The 19,358-nt window shown below is 45.3% G+C and overlaps 1 protein-coding gene across 1 annotated transcript in view; it reads left to right on the top strand.

Annotated features, from left to right (window-relative positions):
• Positions 1 to 19,358, top strand: part of CTDP1 (CTD phosphatase subunit 1) — a 1,764,689-nt gene that overhangs the window by 143,398 nt on the left and 1,601,933 nt on the right. Inside the window, exon 3 of the mRNA XM_069620649.1 lies at positions 7,262 to 7,355. Within this exon, the coding sequence (XP_069476750.1) occupies positions 7,262 to 7,355 (94 nt within the window). The remainder of the gene's footprint in view (positions 1 to 7,261; positions 7,356 to 19,358) is intronic.

Raw genomic sequence — 19,358 nt, 5'->3', positions numbered from 1 at the left:
TACATCTGGCTGCCATCTCCCGATATACCAGGACTACGGGACGGGCGTCCTTGTGGTCCCATCGCCTGGTAAAGGAATTTATGAAGGGATTATTCGGATCATTCCCGCCGGTGAAGGCCCCTGCCCCGGCGTGGGAGCTTAATGTGGTGCTGACCAGGCTCATGGGAGCCCCATTCGAGCCTAAGCATTCGGCGCCTTTGAAGTTCCTGTCATGGAAGACAGCGTTCCTCGTGGCCATCACCTCTGCATGACGAGTGGGAGAGATTCAGGCCCTATCTTGCAAGCCTCCATACTTGACTTTTCATGACACGAGGGTAGTGCTGAGAATGCACCCCTCCTTCATGCCCAAGGTGCCGTCGGACTTCCACCTCAACGAGCCCTTGGTGTTACCGGTTTTCTTCCCGTCGCCTTCGACGCCGGCCGAGAGGACTTTGCACTCGCTGGATGTAGCTAGAGCGCTGAAGTTCTATGTGGACCGCACGAAGAGTTTTCAGAAGATGTCACAACTGTTTGTGAACTTTGGGTCCGTGAATCAAGGGAAGGCTCTCTCAAAAACTTCCATTTCCAGATGGCTCTCCGGCTGCATCATGCATTGTCACCGGTTGGCAAACCGACCGCTGCCCGGCCGTCCGAGAGCCCATTCGACCAGATTGATCGCTGCTACCACTGCATTCATGTCTGGTGTGCCCCTGCTGGACATCTGCAGGGCTGCTACGTGGAGGTCGACGCACACCTTCACAAGATTCTACTGCGTCGATCGGGACTCCAGGGAGGAGTCCAGGGTCGGCCAAGCAGTGATGCGCAACCTGTTTGCTTAAGGTGAGCCTGGTGAGGAGGTAAGAGATGCTTAATGTTGAGTTGTTGTATTGCTTAATGTTGAGCCTGTTGCCACCTCCCGTGGTTGTGCATGTGTATACTGCTATGTATTATTTTATTCATGAGCATGTGAATCCATGCCAGACCCCATGCTGGAGAAGGAACAAGTTACTTACCTGTAACTGTTGTTCTCCAGCATGGGTCTCGCATGGATTCACATGCGAACCCTCCCACCTACCCCTCTGCGGCTCTTCACTTGGTCATACTGCCACTTGGCGTGCTACTAAATCTGAGGATGGCTGCCAGAGGTGGGGCTTAGGGAGAGGGCAGTCATTGGCTGGGGGCAGTATGACCCAGAGATCAGTGATTGATAACTACTAAGAAAGACAGATCAGAAACGAAACTGATACTGATTTTTTCTTTACTGAGGGTTCCCAGCCTGACGACGGGGAATATTCATGAGCATGTGAATCCATACCAGACCCATGCTGGAGAACAGTTACAGGTAAGTAACTTGTTCCTTTCCCCCCATATGTGCAGCAGACAAAATCTTGGACAGTTTGGTATCAGTCTTGCAAGTGCCTCCCCCACCAATTCCTGTACCATCCCGCAGAACCGCTGTAGTCTAGGACAAGCCCATGTAGTATGGAGAAAGGCGCCCACCTCCTCCCCCCCCCCCCCCCCTCCCCACCTAAGACAATTGGGATCCGTTGCCCTGCCCATCTTGTGGAGCCTGACCCTGGTGAGGTATACCCTGTGCATAAACTTAAACTGAACCAGTCTTAATTCACTAGAGACCCCAGTTTCTCTTGCCGTACCCTACACCCCCACCCAGTCCTCCTCCTCCACAATTGCTCCTAGGTCCCTTTCCCAATGTTCCCTCAGATTGTTCATGGGAGTGGCAGCGAAGTTATTGATCAACTGGTAAAATGTGGTGGCCCCTTTTCACTTGCAGTTTCCCATCTAACAGCTTAACCTCCAGCGTGGATCGTTCAGGGTGGTCCCACTCCTCCCTACCCTCATGGCATGGTGTAGTCGTGTGTAGGTGAATTGCTAGTTTTTAGGCTAGCCCATGGGAAGCCTGCAAGTTGCAGAAGGGGACCAGACATTTCTGTTCAATGAGGTGTTTCATTTGTTGTACATCTTCTGCGGCCCATCTATATTGATGGCCTAATTTCCTCACTTCGGGGAGGTCTTTGTTCCCCCAGATGTATGCTTCGCTTGTCACCCCTCATCACCCCCCCTCCCCCCACTGCCATCCCACTAACCCTAGGGCTGATGTCCATGCCTCCGGCGAGGGCCCGTAGAGTCGGAGTGCCGGTGGGTAGTCACCCATGGTATGTTTCTCCATCAGGATATGCGAGGCCTCCTGGTCATCGTATATCCATTTGTTCACGGCCACTAACTGTGAAGCCCAATAGTATTTCCTGGCGTCGGGTAGCCCTAGCATCCCCCACCCAGACCGACCTGACCAGGGTGGAACGTGCCACTCTCGGCTTCTTATTGCCCTATAAGCCTCTCTGTATCCCCTCAATGGTTTGGAATGTTTTGGCAGGGATGTTCACAAGTGCATTCTGGAGAATGTGTAGGATCCTCGGGAGAGTCTGCATCTTGAATACATTTGCACGCCCCAGCATCGACACTGGGAGGGTGTGCCAATGAAGGACGTCTGTCTTGGCTCTAGACCGTACCGGGTCCATGTTATTCCGCAGAAGGTGCGATCGTCCAGGCCTATGTGGATCCCTAGATATTTGAGTCTCCTGAGCCACGTCATGTGGCACCACCTCCCCCTCACCGGCAGCAGTTCTGAAATATCCCAGTTCACCTGTAGACCACTGAAGTCCCAAAATTCCCGTATTCGTTCCATTACCACTGGTCCAGATACTCTGGGCTCACCCAAATAGACAAGGATGTTGGCGCAGAGACAAATCTGGTCCTCCCTCTCTGCTGACCATTGGAATACCCTAATTCCGGGGTCTCCCCGGATCTTGGCCAGCAGGGCCGTCACTGCCATGAGGAACAGTAGTGGGGAAAGCGGGCTCCCCTGCCTAGTGCCCCTTTTTTAGTGGGAATTCCCGGGACAGTGCCCCATTCACTCTGACTCCAGCCGTGGGTCCCGTGTACAACAGTTTCACCCAGCTCTAAAAGTTAGGTGCCGAAGTCCATCCTATTTAGTACTGCCCACAGAAAACCCCACCAGGTGGAATCAAAGGCTTTTTCTGAGTCTAAAGCCATCGGGGCATGCAGCCCCTCCAGCGTATACACTGTTCCCAAAGCGCTATAAGGAAGTTCATCTTTGTGGATCTTATTGGTAGGAAGTCTCATTGGTTTCTATGAATCGGTTTACTCAAAACTCCCAGGAGTCTCTTGACCAGCACCTTAGCCAGAATTTTAGATTCTCTGAGTAGGGAGATGGACCTGTAGGCCCTGCAGCTCTCTGGGTGGGGGGGTTCCCTTCCTTAGGAATTACCACAATAGTGGCCTGATGCAAGTCCTCTGGCAGCTGTCTAGCCTCCTGGCTTCCCTGGAACATCCCTACCATGGCCCCCTTACTTTATGATTCTCTGCTTTCCAAAATTCTACGGCAAAGCAGTTTGATCCTTGGGCTTTGCCCGTTTGCAGCTTCCCAATTGCGAGTTGTATCTCCTCATCCGTGGGTTCTACCTCCAGGGCCCCCTCTGTGCCCCCCCCCGCTCCCCCCATCTTCCGAGGGCAGGTTAATGGCCTCTAGGTAGGCCACAATCGCTTCCTACCCTTACCCAACCCGTTCCCCATACAAGGTCTGGTAGTACTTTGTAAAGGCCTCTGCTATGTCCGCCGCCTGTGTTAGTGTTACCTTTGTCTTCCTGGATTTCTCTGATGCATCGGTTCCCTTTGTCCCTCCTCTCCAGCCAGGCTAACATCCTTCCACATTTATCCCCCATCTCAAATTTTCTGGCTTTCCTATCCTAGAAGGCTGCCTTAGCTTCATCCCTCGGCAGCGTGCAGAGTCGAATGGTGCTCCTAAGCACAGTCCTCCTACTCTCCTCAGTGGGGTGTTACACATGGGCTGCCTCGGCAGCAGCCGTCTCTTCTTCCTGATCCGCCATCTAGATCCTCCTGACCCCCTTATGCTGCCCCACCACAGAAGAGATCTTCTCCTGCAACACCATCTTGTATGCCTCACAGAGCACTGAGGGGGTTATCCACTGATCCCTCATTATGTGTATAATATTCATCGGAAATTTGAGCAATCAGTTCCGCTATTTCGGGATTTTTTTTAATTTTTATTTTTTTATAGCTCCTATACACAATGTGCTTCAAGGAGTGAGCATGGAAGAAAACAGATACATTTTATCAAGTCCTTGAAACAGATCAGAAAGTGAAAAAGAACTATCATAACAGTACAAGTGCATGGAACAATAAGGGAGAGGAGAGAGGTGGGGGGAGGAGACAAAATTAGCAGGAACATTACTATGTCTGACTCCAATTGTTGCAGTGGAGGAGGACGAGGAGGACGCAATCCAGTCCCCTTCATGGGCCAGGAGAACGTGGTACCCGGACCTTCTCGACTTGTCCATCTGCCCTCCACGCCGTCTTCCCTACCGAGACGATCTGCTCGCACGGGAGGGGGGGGGGTCAGGTTCTCCATCCAGAGGTCCAGTCTCTCAACCTTCATGCTTGGCTTCTGAAAGGTTGAGGTATAAGGATTGGGACCTCCCTGAAGACGTGATGGAGGTTTTGCTTTTGGCCAGAAGGCCTGCAACAAAGTCCCTGTACCGTTGCCGTTGGGGAAAGTTCTGCGACTGGTGCAGGGTTAAGAATGTGGATCCGTTTTCATGTGCCATTCCTGTGGTTCTGTCTTTTTTGCTTTCGTTAGCCCACAAGGGCCTGCAGGTGGGTACCATTAAAGGTTACCTGGCGGCACTGTCCATATTTAAGCGCTCGTCTGAGGAGTGTTCTTATTTTAAGATTCCTTTGATTTCTCAGTTTCTGAAAGGGCTCACTAATGTGTTCCCACCGTCACCTTTCCAGGTGCCCGGTTGGGATTTGAACATGGTTTTAAAATTTCTAATGGGAGCTCCGTTTGAGACTTTACATTCTTGTCCTTTGAGACTGTTGACCTTCAAAACTGTATTTTTAGTTGCGGTTACTTCCGCCCGCAGAGTGAGCGAGTTGCAGGCACTATCCGCTAAGCCCCTTTTCACGGTGTTCCATAAGGACAGGGTTGTCCTTGGGGTTCGTCCCTCTTTTCTTCCGAAAGTGGTGTCGGAATTTCATTTAAGCCAGAAGGTCATTCTTCCAGCGTTCTATCCTCCTTCGCATCCTGGTAAGGAAGAGGAGAGGCTCCATAGGTTGGATCCTAGGAGAGCTTTAAGTTTCTACATCTCGCGCATGTCCCGGGTCAGAGTGGACGATCGGCTCTTTGTAGGATACGCTGGAAGGCGTTTGGGACAAGCTGTTAATAAGCAGACTTTGTCTAGATGGATTATCTTGACAATTTCTGAATGTTACCGCCTGGCGGGTAAGGACCCTCTGGTAGGCTTACGGGCCCATTCTACCAGGGGTGTGGCTGTCTCTATTGCTCTGCAAAGGGGTGTTCCCATTCGTAACATTTGTGAAGCAGCCACATGGGCGTCTGTCCATACTTTGTAAGGCACTACTCCCTGGATTCTATCCATGGGCAAGATTTGGCCTTTGGCAAGACGGTCCTCTATTCTGCAATTTAATTGGGCATTCTAAAATTCTATATTTTCCCACCTCCATATGTTGGTACTGCTTTGGGAGTCTGTCATAGATTTGGAATAGGTTGGAGGAACCAATCCCCTCGAAGAACAAGTTAGTTTCTTACCTGGTAACGTTCTTTCGATGGGATGTTCCGACGACGTATTCCACATCATACCCTCCCAGCCTGCCCCTCTACAGAATTTCTTATGCGATTGCAGCTTACGTTGCCACATGGCTTTCTGTGGTCATACTGGCAAAAGATTGGTGTCACACTTTCTGGGGAAAAAAGTACAACTGAGGGTACGGGCGTTGTGCGTCCTACTTATAACATCCAATGACGTCTGCTCGACAGAGGCCCTCGAGGACAGCGTGTCGATGCAGGACGCAGACGCTGAAAATTTTCCGAAGCAGCACAGCTGTGGTGATTACCTGTCATAGATGTGGAATACATCATCGGAACATCCCATCGAAAGAACGTTACCAGGTAAGAAAGTAACTTGTTCTTCCATGGCACAGCAGGGGTTACCAGTTCGCATAGGACATTTTGCTGGAGGTTCAATATGCCGAAGGCTAAGTATCCGTGGTACTTGTTGAATGGTTGTTACTGTTACTTCCCCAATGGCGTGTGGTGCACCAGCGGCTGGTAGGTTGCGGGGTGTTGCCATTGTTAGTTGGCTGCCATCAACTTTTTCTGTACTACTGTCGTCCAATTCACTGAAGTTTTTTGCGTCGTAAGTGCCCTCCCGCTTAATGGCTGTCCGGTTGGCAAGGCAACGGAACTGGAGGCTCCATGCACAGGAGTGTCTCTCGGTTTTCCTTGAAACTGCCATGCACGGTTAACGGTTCAGCGGGCTCACACGGTCTGGCGTGCTTCCTCGTGCCTGTATCCCTCTTTCTGGGACGGGATAAGTCGCTTGCATCACAATTTCTTTGTTCTGGAATTGCAGGCAGGACAGGTATCTCTTGTCCAAACTCGCTAGGTTCGCGGTCGGTCACTCAGTGAGTCGACTGGCAGGCAGTAGAGCCACCTCGTTGCCAATGTGGCACCACCCGAATAAGGACAGGTGCTGGGGATATTTTATTTTTTTGCCAACCGACCCAACATCTGCCCGCCTCGCTTGTCGGCCAACTGTCTCCCAGCATTCTCGTGTGTCCGTTCCACGCTTAATAGTAAGCACGAGGACCCTGGAATACTACAAAGGTATTTGTGAATACAGGTAGTAGTGCATGGCCAACTGTAAGGCGAAAGTTATATTGTGGCTGCAGTCGTTACTGAGTGCATCACAGGACTGTACCTCTGAACTCGGCCTCACTGCATGATTTAACCACGTGTGGTGGTTTCCTCCGTCAGTAAGGGAGGATGGTTCTATTCAGATTAGGCTTTCTTTTGGGGTTTTATAATGCACAAATCTAACCCGAATGCAGTAGAGCGGAGTACATTGCAACAGCGGCAAGATTAGTTTGTAATAGAAAGGATCCTACATGTGCTTAACTGTGGTACTTTGAGTAACTGGTTTTGTCAACCTATAGCTCTAAACATGTGAAATTCGTTATGCGTTTCCGCTCCCAAGAATGTTCACGATGAGCTATACCCAGTTTATGATGTAATGCATCCAGAAAACGCATACACTGCACTTTGCAAAATATTTTCACTTGTCACATGTAAGCCTTATTCTTACTCATTTGAGGAGTTCTCTAATTCAATAAATGGTTTCTACATTTTGTTTTTCTTTCGTAGGTTGCAAAACAAGAATGGAAAACAGCAGGTGCCGCGATCTACAGCCACGGTTTCCATGGTTCACAGTGTTCCAGAACTGATGATTAGCTCGGAGGCAAGTTATCTGGCTCGGCTGTTAGTTATGCAGACTTCTCCGTAGTCCCCAGGGCGATGTCTAGGTGCTTTTCATGGAGGGATACTAGATGGGGAAATAGACCTGTCGCTGCATTCGTTCAAATGCTTTTTTCCCCCCCAAGTGTAGTCGTTCATCGTTATGCACAGTTCATTATATAGATTTGTTTTTTCCAATGGCAGTTGTCCAAACTTCACATAGGATTCAGAAGTGGGGGTACACTTATTTTAGAGAGCTGAATTTACATTGGTTCAATTTCCATTCGCAGTGGGGCTATTTTTTTTTAGGCCTGTAAACGGTATCCTTATATTTGCACCTCGTGATTCAGACAAATTAAGATGCATTTTTACAGTAAATTACCTCTGCATATCGGCAGTAAAAGTATTCGAGCTCCCTCCTGTGGCATTGCATTGCTGGTACAACTGATCCGTACACATCTATGGAATCGGGGGGAAGGATGCCATGCGTCTTCCCCTATTCTTTTATTTTTTTAGGGCCTATTTTTACTCTGCATATTCGTTGTGGCAGTAAGTGTGATGCGCCGCGTACCTATACAGCTGGTAGTTGATGTTGTATCCATTAAACCAAGCCATTTCGATGTTGCTTGCAGAGTTAGTGCAACAGTTGCACCAGATGATAACTTGGTAAAGTAAATCTGAAATCACAAAAATGATTACGCTTTGTAGTTTATAAATTAGAAGTGCATTCTAACGATGCATACTTACTGGTGGGTAGAGATACCCTAATTTTTTTTTTAAATGTTACATTTTCATTTTTCCATATACCCATGTACAGTAAGGAGTCCATTGCTAAGTTATCCTAGTAATTGTATCATATTGACGTTTCTGTACTCATTGTGTAAAAACCTATAAAAGCCCAGAGGTTTCCGTTCTTCAGGGGCTATCTTTTTTGGCACTGGGATAGTATGTCAGTTCCTGTCCTTTTCCGCAACGCTATATGCAAATCAACCTAGTCCGTACCTTTGCTGCCTGGTTTCTTGTTGAATTATTTGTTGATTCTATAGCATCTCAAGGGTAATCGGATTGCCAGTCTTAATGGTGACAAAAGAAGACTGACGGAAATTTTAAGTAGAATCAAAGTGAGGACCTATTCAAGGATTTCAAAATATTAGTTTCTCATGCATTTGAGAACATCGGCCAAAGCCATCCAAGAGTTTAAAGGAGGTTTCCCGTTTAGCTTCAGGGAGAATCATATAGGCTCACATAATGGTGAACTTGTGCTGGTAGGTCAGGGTCTTCTACATCAGAATAGATCTTGGATACTCCCCTTTTGCCAGCATAGGTGTTAATACACTGGGAACTCTTTCATTGACTGTATTGTCCCCATCTGTGATCTCCAATAACATTTAATGCAATTCACATGAAAGCATTTCTTGACCTGCCTCGCCCACTTAGTCACACCAGACACCAATTATGCCTGGTCTGATCTTCAAACCTGGTGTGACAATTGGAGAAATTGCCTTGCTCAACTCTTTTTTTTTTTTTTTTTTTTTTTTTTTTAAAGAATCAAAATAATTTTTTGGTCTTGTTGCAAGTTGTCTTATCTTCAATGTTATCAGCTTGCTAGAGGATCTTAATATTGATCGTTTTACTTTCCTTCACCCTCTGTGATGTTTATGTTTATAAGGCCTCTATGCTTTCATTCAGTCTTACATCAGTTCTTGCTGTTGCGACTCAATTCGAGCTTCCAGACTTATAGATTTGGCAGGTTTCAATGTATACTTCTGGATTGAACCTGAACATTTGACTTTGAATGGAACCAGGAGCTTCTGATCCTGAGCAGGCCATCAAATTAATCTTCTCATAAGTGGGTTCCTCGTGAGCTATGATTAGAGCATGGCCAGTTGATACCCTAAGGGTTTCTCTCTGCAAGATTGCCAGACTTGACAAGTGCCCTGGAGTGGATGTAGAACAGCCGTGGCTAGTACACCACCCCTTCAAGCCATGGTGAGCGGGGATACCAGCCAAGTAGCATGAAGATCAGTTGATAAGGTGACTGTTCGACTGTTATCCATTATGATCCCAGTGGGCAACGCATTGTGCATTCTAATGTGGACTGGATCTCCTCAAGCCCCTTAATCCTCCTACAGGTTCCCCCCGCCACTAGGCTTCAACAGTCTCAATTCTCTCTAAGGTGTCCGGATGATCCCAGCTCGCATGCCCAGGGTATATGGGAACCTGCAGTGTGAAGCTGCAATGAGTGGGTGGTGATAGAATGACCAGGCCCTTCTCTGATACGTGAACCAGTCCAACCAGAGAATGCATAAGGCTGTTCTGAACCCCCATGAAAACCACCAGAAATGTGCAGAAATCCACCCTGAGGCCATGTTCTGTGGATGCACGAGTAATCTACCTGAAGATGTACAGCCAGACACACTTAAAATGATGGCAAGATGCCAGGCTGCCAATGTCCCACTGAATCATACTGGGTCAGCCACTGCTTACTGTGAGGCGTACAACTATGTGAAGGTTTTTCAAAACGTGTCATTTTATTAGCTGAAAAGGTTGGATAAACACCTCACTATCCCTAGCCTGGTGAGGATTTCCCAGCCTAAAATAAAGGAAATGCATCAACAAAAGGTTTGTGTCCCTCACACTTATACATACAGTAACTCAACAAGGTAATGTTTGGCAGTTCAAAAAGCAACAAATATAACAGTTAAGTTCACAATACGTTAATTATCTCTCCTTAACCTTTGGGTGAATTCCCCTTCCCCAGATTTAAGCAGGATTCTGTTCAATAGTTACAAAATAACAAGGAAATCCTGTCTTGTAACAAAGGTCCAACACATTTCTTTGTGACTCTAACTCAACAAAAGTTCCAACACTTCAGAACTGTTCAACAAAGGTTCTTTCTCTTCCACTTGTAATAGTAAGAACTCCAACAACCTTCTTTGCATAAACCAAGAAAACTTCATTAGTTCATCAGTATCAACACAAATTGTCTTTGTCAGGGTTGTTCTTTAACAACATATTTTGTTTAGAAACAATTAACCACTTCTGCAGCAGTTTATATAACACTTTCTTCAGCAATGACCGCTTGTCAGGATGATTTAACACCACTTCATAGCACTTCATAAACCTCCACTTGGTTTACTCATATGCCAGCCCTACTACTTCAAAGGTCTTTGTTCCGGTGTACTCCCCTGCTCAAGCAGCATAATGTCTTATCACAACCTCTGACCTGATATGCTCCACTGACAGGTCAGCATATTTGCAAGCAAGCGCCTGTTAGGTTGAGATCAGCTTACAACACGGGGTTTTAAGCAATTCTTCCGGGAAGACGAGATTCACATTGGTGGTGTTTATTACACTTTTGTGACTTCCAAAACCTCTGAAAGTTATGTTCCTCTCCCTCTGAATAACCTTTACCAGAAGGGCAGCCTTCTTGCCACTCTGGTTTTCCCCACTTCTCCATCAACCAAACACTGACAATTATATGGTCTGATTCTTCCTTGGCTTTGGCAGTGTGGGTTTGTACCAGCTTCTTTTATGCACTTCTTTAAACATGGGCAATAAGCTTTACAAACTCTGGGACTTTCATTCGTCCCCTTATGACTTTGGCAACGTTTGTTGGTTTTAAATTGCCTTGATTCAAATTTCTTTTGGCTTGGGTATTGGTAGTTTTCATTGGGTTCTGAAATGATTGCCTCATCTTGTTGCTGGGTTTTAAATAAATGTGAATGCGTAAAGTTAGTCAATAGATTTTACAAAATGTTTTCCCTGCTCTCTGCAAGTTCGTGATTCATAATGTCCTTTTGTGTTTTCCTTTCTGCGCAATTGTTTTCTGATGCTAAAGTACCTGCTCTGAGCACGCAAGTGGTCACGGAGCGCTCCTTTGTGATGCGGAACCCAACACCACCTGCTACTGCTACCACATCTTCCTAAGGTGTTGGAGCCACACACAACCCACCCCTATCAGCAGCCACCATGGATCAGGATCTTTCTGCAGGGCACTGGGGTTCATTCTTGCTCACCTGTGGATCCTTCAGTTGATCTTAGTGCCCAGCGATTGCACTGACATTGGTCTCCAATCCAGTGTCCCTGACTCGCGGACTCATTCCAGACTGTGCAGTGGATGGTGTGTGCCACATTGTGCTAACCTGTTGGGGTAGGCTGGGAGACTCTGGGTGGTGGGCAGGGGCAGGAGAAGTACCATGCAATGTGACCTTTGGAGGCAATACCTGGGTTCAGGTGGGGGGGCAGTCTGCAGGCTGTCCCCTCTTGCAACCTGAGTTGCTGTCAGGGTATCGTAGCTCTGCACAACCCTGATCATGAAGATCTTTCCACAGTAGTGGTTGTGGAGGTCCTTGCATATTCAACTTGGTGAACAAACACTTCTTTCCCTGCCGTTCTCTTGAAGCGGGGTGAGGACAAAAATCTGGTACACCATCAATCACAGCATTAATGGGAGAAGGACCCCAATTTGGTAAGGATTTCAATCAGGCAACACACACCTTGGTCTCTGCCTAGTATGCAGCGCACAACTGAAATGCTCATCTTTTTAATGATTCAATATTGAGATGGTACACCACTCATCACCCCCATCCCCCTTTCAAATACCCAGGTCACAATGGACCATGAACCAGGCTGGTTGGTAAAATACAATATTTATTTATTTTAAAATTCAAAAGAAATGATACAATTTTTAAAATGGGGCAGCAATCACCAATGGGATGATAATTACAATGAGAATTTGAGCAATGCACTGGGTTTAACTTTCTAGTGAAACATACACAGCACAGCAGAATAGGAGCATGTTTTGATTTAGGACAGATAGCACTCAAGTTAGAATTTCCCCCTGCAATGTTCCCTCAACCCACAAATAATCAATTCCGAGTGGATGAACAGAAGCGGCAGGTAATCCGGAATGAGAAACAAGAAACGGAATACAAATCTGACCTTCCCTCCCCAAATAAATTTAAACCCCATGCAAAGTTATGAAATTACACTCTGAAATGGACAAATAAATGAATGTGGGTTAAAAACCTTGAAGCAAATAGATTTCCTCACTAAATCAACAATGCAAAGACACTAATGATCACATAGAATGGTTTACCAAAAGCATACAGTTCGAAAATGAGTGGCAAGTTTAAAACCTGTTGCATCAAAATGACATGTGTGAAAGTTGGGGTGAAATAGACTGATTTGGAGTGCGGTTTTTTGTTGGGGTGTAGTTACAGATCACAGGTACAATATGGAAGTGAAATTAAGTCTAGCTGGTTAATTGAGAGAGAGATGGAAGGTAGAGTGAGGTTAGTTTTTATGAAAATAGAGCATTGAAAAGAGGAATCTGCTTTAAAATTGAAAGGCAAATCTTACTTAAACTAGATTTAATGGCTAAGAAAAGAGGAATGCCACCCATGAATATCATGTTACGCTGCAGTTGCGACCCTTCATGCAGTGTACCCCTTTTCTTAAAGGGAAATGTATTCATTTAACTCCAATATCGCTGATGACTTAGGATCTATGCAAGACAGAAATGAAGAGTAACGTGGCTCTAACACTACAAATCGAGGGCACGGTTGCACGGATAATTCTGACAGTTTTACAAGTTAGCCGGGTAAGGATGGGATAAGGACCAAGGCAAGACAAGATATATACTATGGGTTCAGATGGGGTAGGGATGATACTTGCAGTCCACTTTTAGTTTGGGATTTTGGACCGTCAAGGGTTCTGGTCACTACATGGAAGGGCACCTGGCAAACGGCTAGGCAATCCTGATCACTGGATACTAAAGATCAGCTGGATGGCAGGTTTGCAGGATGCATGCATTTAGTGGGATCAGGATGCATCCCAAAAACACCAGTGTTCCCAGCGTTCCCATTTGGTTATTTGGGAATGTTAGTGTGATTTCAGAATTGATGCCTTGCTGGAGCAGGATCAGCAATGCTTGTGTTTTGCAGTGGGCCCTGGAGTAGGGTCATCAATGTTTTGGCCTTGTAGTTGGGATATGGAATCTGGATGGATGGAACAGGACGCTGGCGCAGGAAAATCGGGAAGTGTGTGTGTCTAGAGTCTTGTCAGGGACTCTTATTTATGATACTTAGTGACATCATCAAAGTATATGACTGGGGCAGGCTTAACTAAACACGCCTCTAACAACTGAATTGGACAAGGGTGATGGTCTCTGCCTCGCTCTCAGCTGGTTGGATTTCAAGAAAATTTCAGATTTATGGGGTGAGTTTTACAATGTCCAAAACCCTCCCATAGTTCTACACAGGTTACATATTTTGTACAGCACATTGCAGTCTAATCCTCCAGTCTGTGAGACCTTGGTTCGCCCTTCTACCAGTTTTTCGCGCTTTTTAATGAGATTTATATTACTCAAATTTCTATAACTTTATACATGGGTGTGGATTATCATAAGGGATGTATGTACAAAAAATGTGTATTTGCAACATGGATGCTTTTCTCGTAATCTGCTCGAATTTTGCCATTTCTGTCCCCAGTGTGTCAGTGAATTCTATGAAGTCTTAAAAGCAAGCCCAAAAATGTGCTTTTACACTGCGAAAATCTTATATTTTTACAAAGTCTTGCTGCAGAGATAAAAAGCTTTTAAAGTTTATTTCATAAAATAGTCTTTGGAAGCAAATGGCAGTCCATGTCACTGGATCATTTATTTTTTTCCCTTCCTTCAACTGTTACCAACTGTCATTTCCTTCAAGGCAAGGTGGAGGTTTCTCAGCTTAATTGAAGGTTGTATTGCCCCTTCACACTTCACAGGTTAGTGTCCCAGGACTTCTATTGTCTCGGCCTGGAGCACAGACGAATGTCTTTGTCCTGGCCCATTCAAAGTTTATCAAGCTGGCAATTATCACTTTCGTGTCCTGGGAGTTTATGGTGTGTTTCCCTTCCTAGGGGGAAGTTTCAGGGCTAGCAACTGGAATAACTTTTTTTTTTTTTGTTTTTTTTTTTGGGAGCTTGCAAATTCAGCCCATGTGTTTTTAAATCTTTATTTTCTTATTTTGGGTCCGCAATTAAAACCAACCTGTGGAATAAAAATAACCCCTGTATGTATGGAGTCTGCTGCAGAGTCTTGTGGTCTGCATCAGTGGAAGACTCTACAGCTCCGTTCCAGTACCTGCCTGAGGATTTGAGTTTTTTTTTTTTTTTTCTTGTCCTCTTTCTACTGCTAACACTACCAAGGATAAAATACCCAGCAGGCCGCGGAGTCTGCTGCAGAGTCTTGTGGTCTTTGGGCTCTGCGGGCTCCGCGGCCCTCTTGAACCTTGTTAAATCCAACCTAAGCAAGTTAGCTTATTCGGAAGAGATACTCCTGGATTCCCGCTTCACGACACACTGCTGGAAAACCGTAAGCTGAACTCACCGCGCCCTCAGGACTTGGCTCGGGGCCAAAGCACATAACAACAGATGTACTTACAACCGTGAGTTCGTTCTTTTAAATCACCTTACGTATTGTCCAACTGCCTGCGCACCCCAGATTGAGCGCGTCAGCGAATTCTACCCTTAGCGAGGCGTATCTACAGCGATCAAGTATCTTGGTGTCTGACTTTCGCTCTGTCTACCTCACTTCTTCGCCTTTCAGCGCGAGCCCATACCAGCCTGCTGCGACAGTGTCCCCACAGCAAACAAACATAGTCCACTTCTCCAACCTCCAGCGCAAGCCCCTGTCAGCCTGCTGTTTCTGCGTATCAATATCAAACGAGTACAGTTTATAGACTCACAGCGATCCCGTGTCTGTCGCACATTCAGCTGTCCGACTTTAGGACCCCGGACTCAGTGCGACAAACAACCTTACCTGCAACGACACACGCTCCCCGCCAGCAACCTCCCTGACGATCGGGCTCCACCCGGAGATTATATAACCCATTCGCCTTCTTGAGCAAGCCCTCGCCTGCGTGCTGAGGCAACGGACACTAACTTAGATCTCAACACCACGACCCAAAGAGAAAACGCTGAGCGACCATCTGCCTGCCTGCTTTGACAATGGACCCTACCTTGGACCCCAGCACTACTAGCTAAAGAGATACAGACCACTCTAATTGAACTCCACCACGAGAAAGCCACCTATTTTTTAAGAGCCCGTACGGTTTATTTTATTTTATTGGATATTGTGGAGACAAACCACTAGACCGAAAGGACTCGCACTCACTGCTGTGAGTCCGTAAGGGTTCCTCCCTTGGATCACAACAGTATCACAGAAAAATTGAGTAACAGCAAGACTGAAACGACCACATCACCCTGTATGTATTTTCACCAGCCACAAACCCCTTCACATTGCTAGGTAATGGCAGGCTTTCCTTCAACAGTTTACTTTTTAAATGGGCATTTTTTTTCCTTTTTAGTTTTTGCAAAAGTCCATTTTTACACGTGTGTTGAAAACTGCTAGCATTTCCTTCTTTAAATTCGGTTTGCCATCTAACTTCCCACTATTGCCTTGCAGCTATAGTTGGTTTCTTGTACACAACAGTCTGTACAAGGCAAAGGTCTCCTGGAATGGACATGTGCACAGAGCTATTATTTCTTTTGCAGGGTTCATTGCTTTGACACTTTATAGTAGAAAAAAAAAAACGTTTCCTGTGCAAAGCAGAAAGTGAAGTTTCTTGAGTTCTCTGAGTTGGTTTGACAAGGCCTGTCATTCAGGGATTATGCCTGATTTTGGTGAGGCACAATGAAATATCCTGGGCATGGTAGGGCCTTTTTAATCACAGTAGGTTTTAAGACCGAACATATGGAATTGACGTCAAAGCAGCATTTTTAATTGGTGAAAACGTTTAATTTTGATGGGGAATTTTGGGTTTTCAGCAAAGCAGTGCTGCCTTTTCACTTGATTCCATTTAAATGTTTCAGAACACACTGGCACGCTCCTTCATTGTATCCCCTTGTTCATCCTGCCTGAAGTTGTGCTTGGCAGGACGGTGCAGCCATCTTTTTGTTGCTGCAAAACGCAGTTTTGAGGTCTGGTACGCACAGGAGCAAGCGCAGCTATTTGGTGTTTTCTGCAGACAGGCCGCTTGGTGATGTGGTGAAATACTGTTGATAGGGTCAATATATCCCACAATTATGTACACTGCCACTTGGACTGTTGTTGAACTGCTCTTTGATAATTTGGGAGGTGTCCACCACTAGAGATCCCGGAGTGGGTGGCATTTGTACTTTTGAACCCCAATTCACTGTCCAGTCAGGTGGACAGTATCATCTCCTCGGAGCAAAGACTGTGCACAGAGCTGCACACTAACGTTTGTACTTCCAACCTTACTTGAAGGTGACTTTCAAATATTGGGGGGAGGCCAGGCACACACATGGGCCATAGCCAAGGAACAGACACACTGGGCCTGTTGCAGGAGAAAGAATCCCTCAAGATAGAATTATTCCTTCGCCAATCCCCTGTATTTTTGGGGTAATGTCCAAGAGACGTAAAAGGAGGTAAAAGAAAACAGACTTTGTGGGAATTAAGACAGTGTTCCAGAAAGGGAGCACAGCTACAGCTTACTGAGAGCTACAGCTCAGTTCTTGACACAAGTTTAAGGGCAAGGTGATAAAGGTGCCAATAATTTTGTTCTTGACTCGATTCCAGAAGCTGGCAGTGGGCAGAGCCAGGAGAGCATCAGAAGGGGGCATATTAAGGAATTAACCATAGTTTCTGCCAGGAGTCGGACCCCCCCCCCCAAAAACAGCGTTTTGGGGTTTGAAGCCAAGGGGGGTGGCTGGTGGGAGGTATTAACTTCAGTCTAACAAGGACTCTTGCAAAGGGGAGTTCTTACTGGGAAGGTATTTGTGGCAAGGGGCAATAATTGGTACCTTCTGGTAAGTGTGTATGGTATCTACGTTCAGGAGCCTAGGGCAGGTAACCTGTGATCAGAGGGTGATGTCTCCAAGAAACCACCAGAGAAGCAGAAACGTGAGCTGGGTGCTACCTCTGGAACTGTGCGAGATCAGCAACTTGACAGTAGGTTCTATTTACATCGTGCCATTGAACGTACTTTGTTAAACCTTCATCTTGACACTATATTTCCAATTTGTCCTTTTTCAGTTTACGAGTTGTATGCTTTTATCTAGCCACCTTTACTGTGCAATAAAGGTGTTAAACTTAAACCGGAGCCTCAATTAATTTGTTGATCCTACACTGTCAAAGTGGCATCCACGAACACTGCTGTTCCAGGGCTTGTCTTTATCCTCGGTGCCCAGGCCGCAACATCCGTCATGTATTTGAAGCGTTTGTAGTGGGTATCAGTTTATGGCTTACAGGTCACCTCTGAGGCTAGTTTGTGTATTTTCCCACTCAAAGCCAAGCTTAAAGGGTGTGTGGCCATCTTGTTATGGTTTTAAAGTACAACGTGGGTTTTCGCTGAAGCACACGTTGAAGGAGCAATGGTCTGAAGGTGAATCAAACATAACTATTATACATTACACTGAAACATACAGAAAGGGGAGACGTTCGACAGTGACATTTGGGGACTTCTCGTCTACCCACACTTTTTAGAAATTACTCATCAAAGTGCATTTTTAAATCTCATTTCTTCCAGCGTGTTGATCCGAACAAAACACATACGCTTCAAATACCACTTGAAAGGGAAGGATGAGCAACATTTTAAATTTTAAAAAGTTACTGCCAAATTTGTGGCTTTGTCACCCAACATGTTGGACTGAAGCAGATTATCAAGCAACTTTATACCATACGAAAAATAATCGGACATTTCTATTCCACAAATGAAGATTGGTGCGATACTGCTAATGTTGTGGTTTTCTTTAGCCAAAATTAGGCCTACTACACAGCATCCTATGTGACCTTTTTTATGTTGTGGTTTCTTTTGCAAAAAATAGGCTTTACACACAGCACCCATTGTTGTTCACAGGATCTGTCATTGATTTTGTTTTATTTTACCCCTTAGACAAAGTAAGGGTCAGCTAGGGATAGTTTCATTTCTATCTTGACATCTTGTCTGCCAATACTAAATCATTTTTTGTGGCAACAGGCATATATGGGTTACATATGAACAATCTGATCTGGGGTTGTACCCCTATTTCTCCTAAATTTTGCATGACTCTGTGTTCATTGACGTAATTGGTCAATCAGTGTGTTCTTTTTCTATAAACTGTGTTATTCATGTATGTTCTTTGATGTAATTTGTACTTATTAAATTGGTATGTTTTTTGTTACAAACAATAAAATACAAGAAAGTTCTTGTTTAATATGTATCTACTTTAGTCTCATAAGGTTACCTTCAGCCGTGAGATACCAGAAAATTAAATACTGACAATTTGATACTGTTTAGGCTACCAGTTGAACTATTGCTGATAGCTATTTAAATGATACCTTTAACTTAGTTTGTTCAGGAACACCCTTGTGTTTTTGGACTGAAGCAGATAGCATTTAAATAACATCCAAGGAAGGGTTTAGTTTTGAATTTGTAGCAAAAATATTTTCCAAATATTGCTGTCATGGTGTAGTTTTTTTAAAACTTTTTTTTTCCATTCTACTGGTTTGTTATAAACCCTGAAATCGGGAAATATTTCTCTCCACAATTGGCATCACGTTTTCATGAACCTTGTAGTTTTCCCCTTAACTCCTACCTAAATCATTTTGAAAATACCCTGGTGTCAACTTGAAATATTAGTAAATCCAGTGATTTGGTTTCAATCTCTGCTTGAAATATTCGCTATGTTCTTTGATATTGCTATGAAATGCTTTCATCGAATATTTGAGTAAATGTTTGATTATTCCAGGTGGTTTTTCGGGTCACCCTAGGAGTTGAATTGTGGGGTCCTTGTTTGAAAAATTCTGTCAGGGTTGTTTCTCATTTCAAGAAAGGCCCTCAAAACATGCATTTCAAGAAGGACGTGTGTTTGACCTAGCAGACATCTCCTTTCTTGACATTTCAGTAAACATAGGGTATATTGATATCACCTACGATACAAGATTGGAACGACAAGTTCAATGTAATTATGAACGTGTAGTAAAGGTTGTCGGGCTTGAGTATCGTGCAGAAGGACCTCCATT

Source organism: Ambystoma mexicanum, chromosome 5q, assembly GCF_040938575.1.
Source record: "Ambystoma mexicanum isolate Mex_15411 chromosome 5q, UKY_AmexF1_1, whole genome shotgun sequence".
NCBI lineage: Eukaryota > Metazoa > Chordata > Amphibia > Caudata > Ambystomatidae > Ambystoma > Ambystoma mexicanum.
The sequence above is the reverse complement of the archived record's forward strand: the minus strand, read 5'-3'. Positions and strand labels throughout refer to the sequence as shown.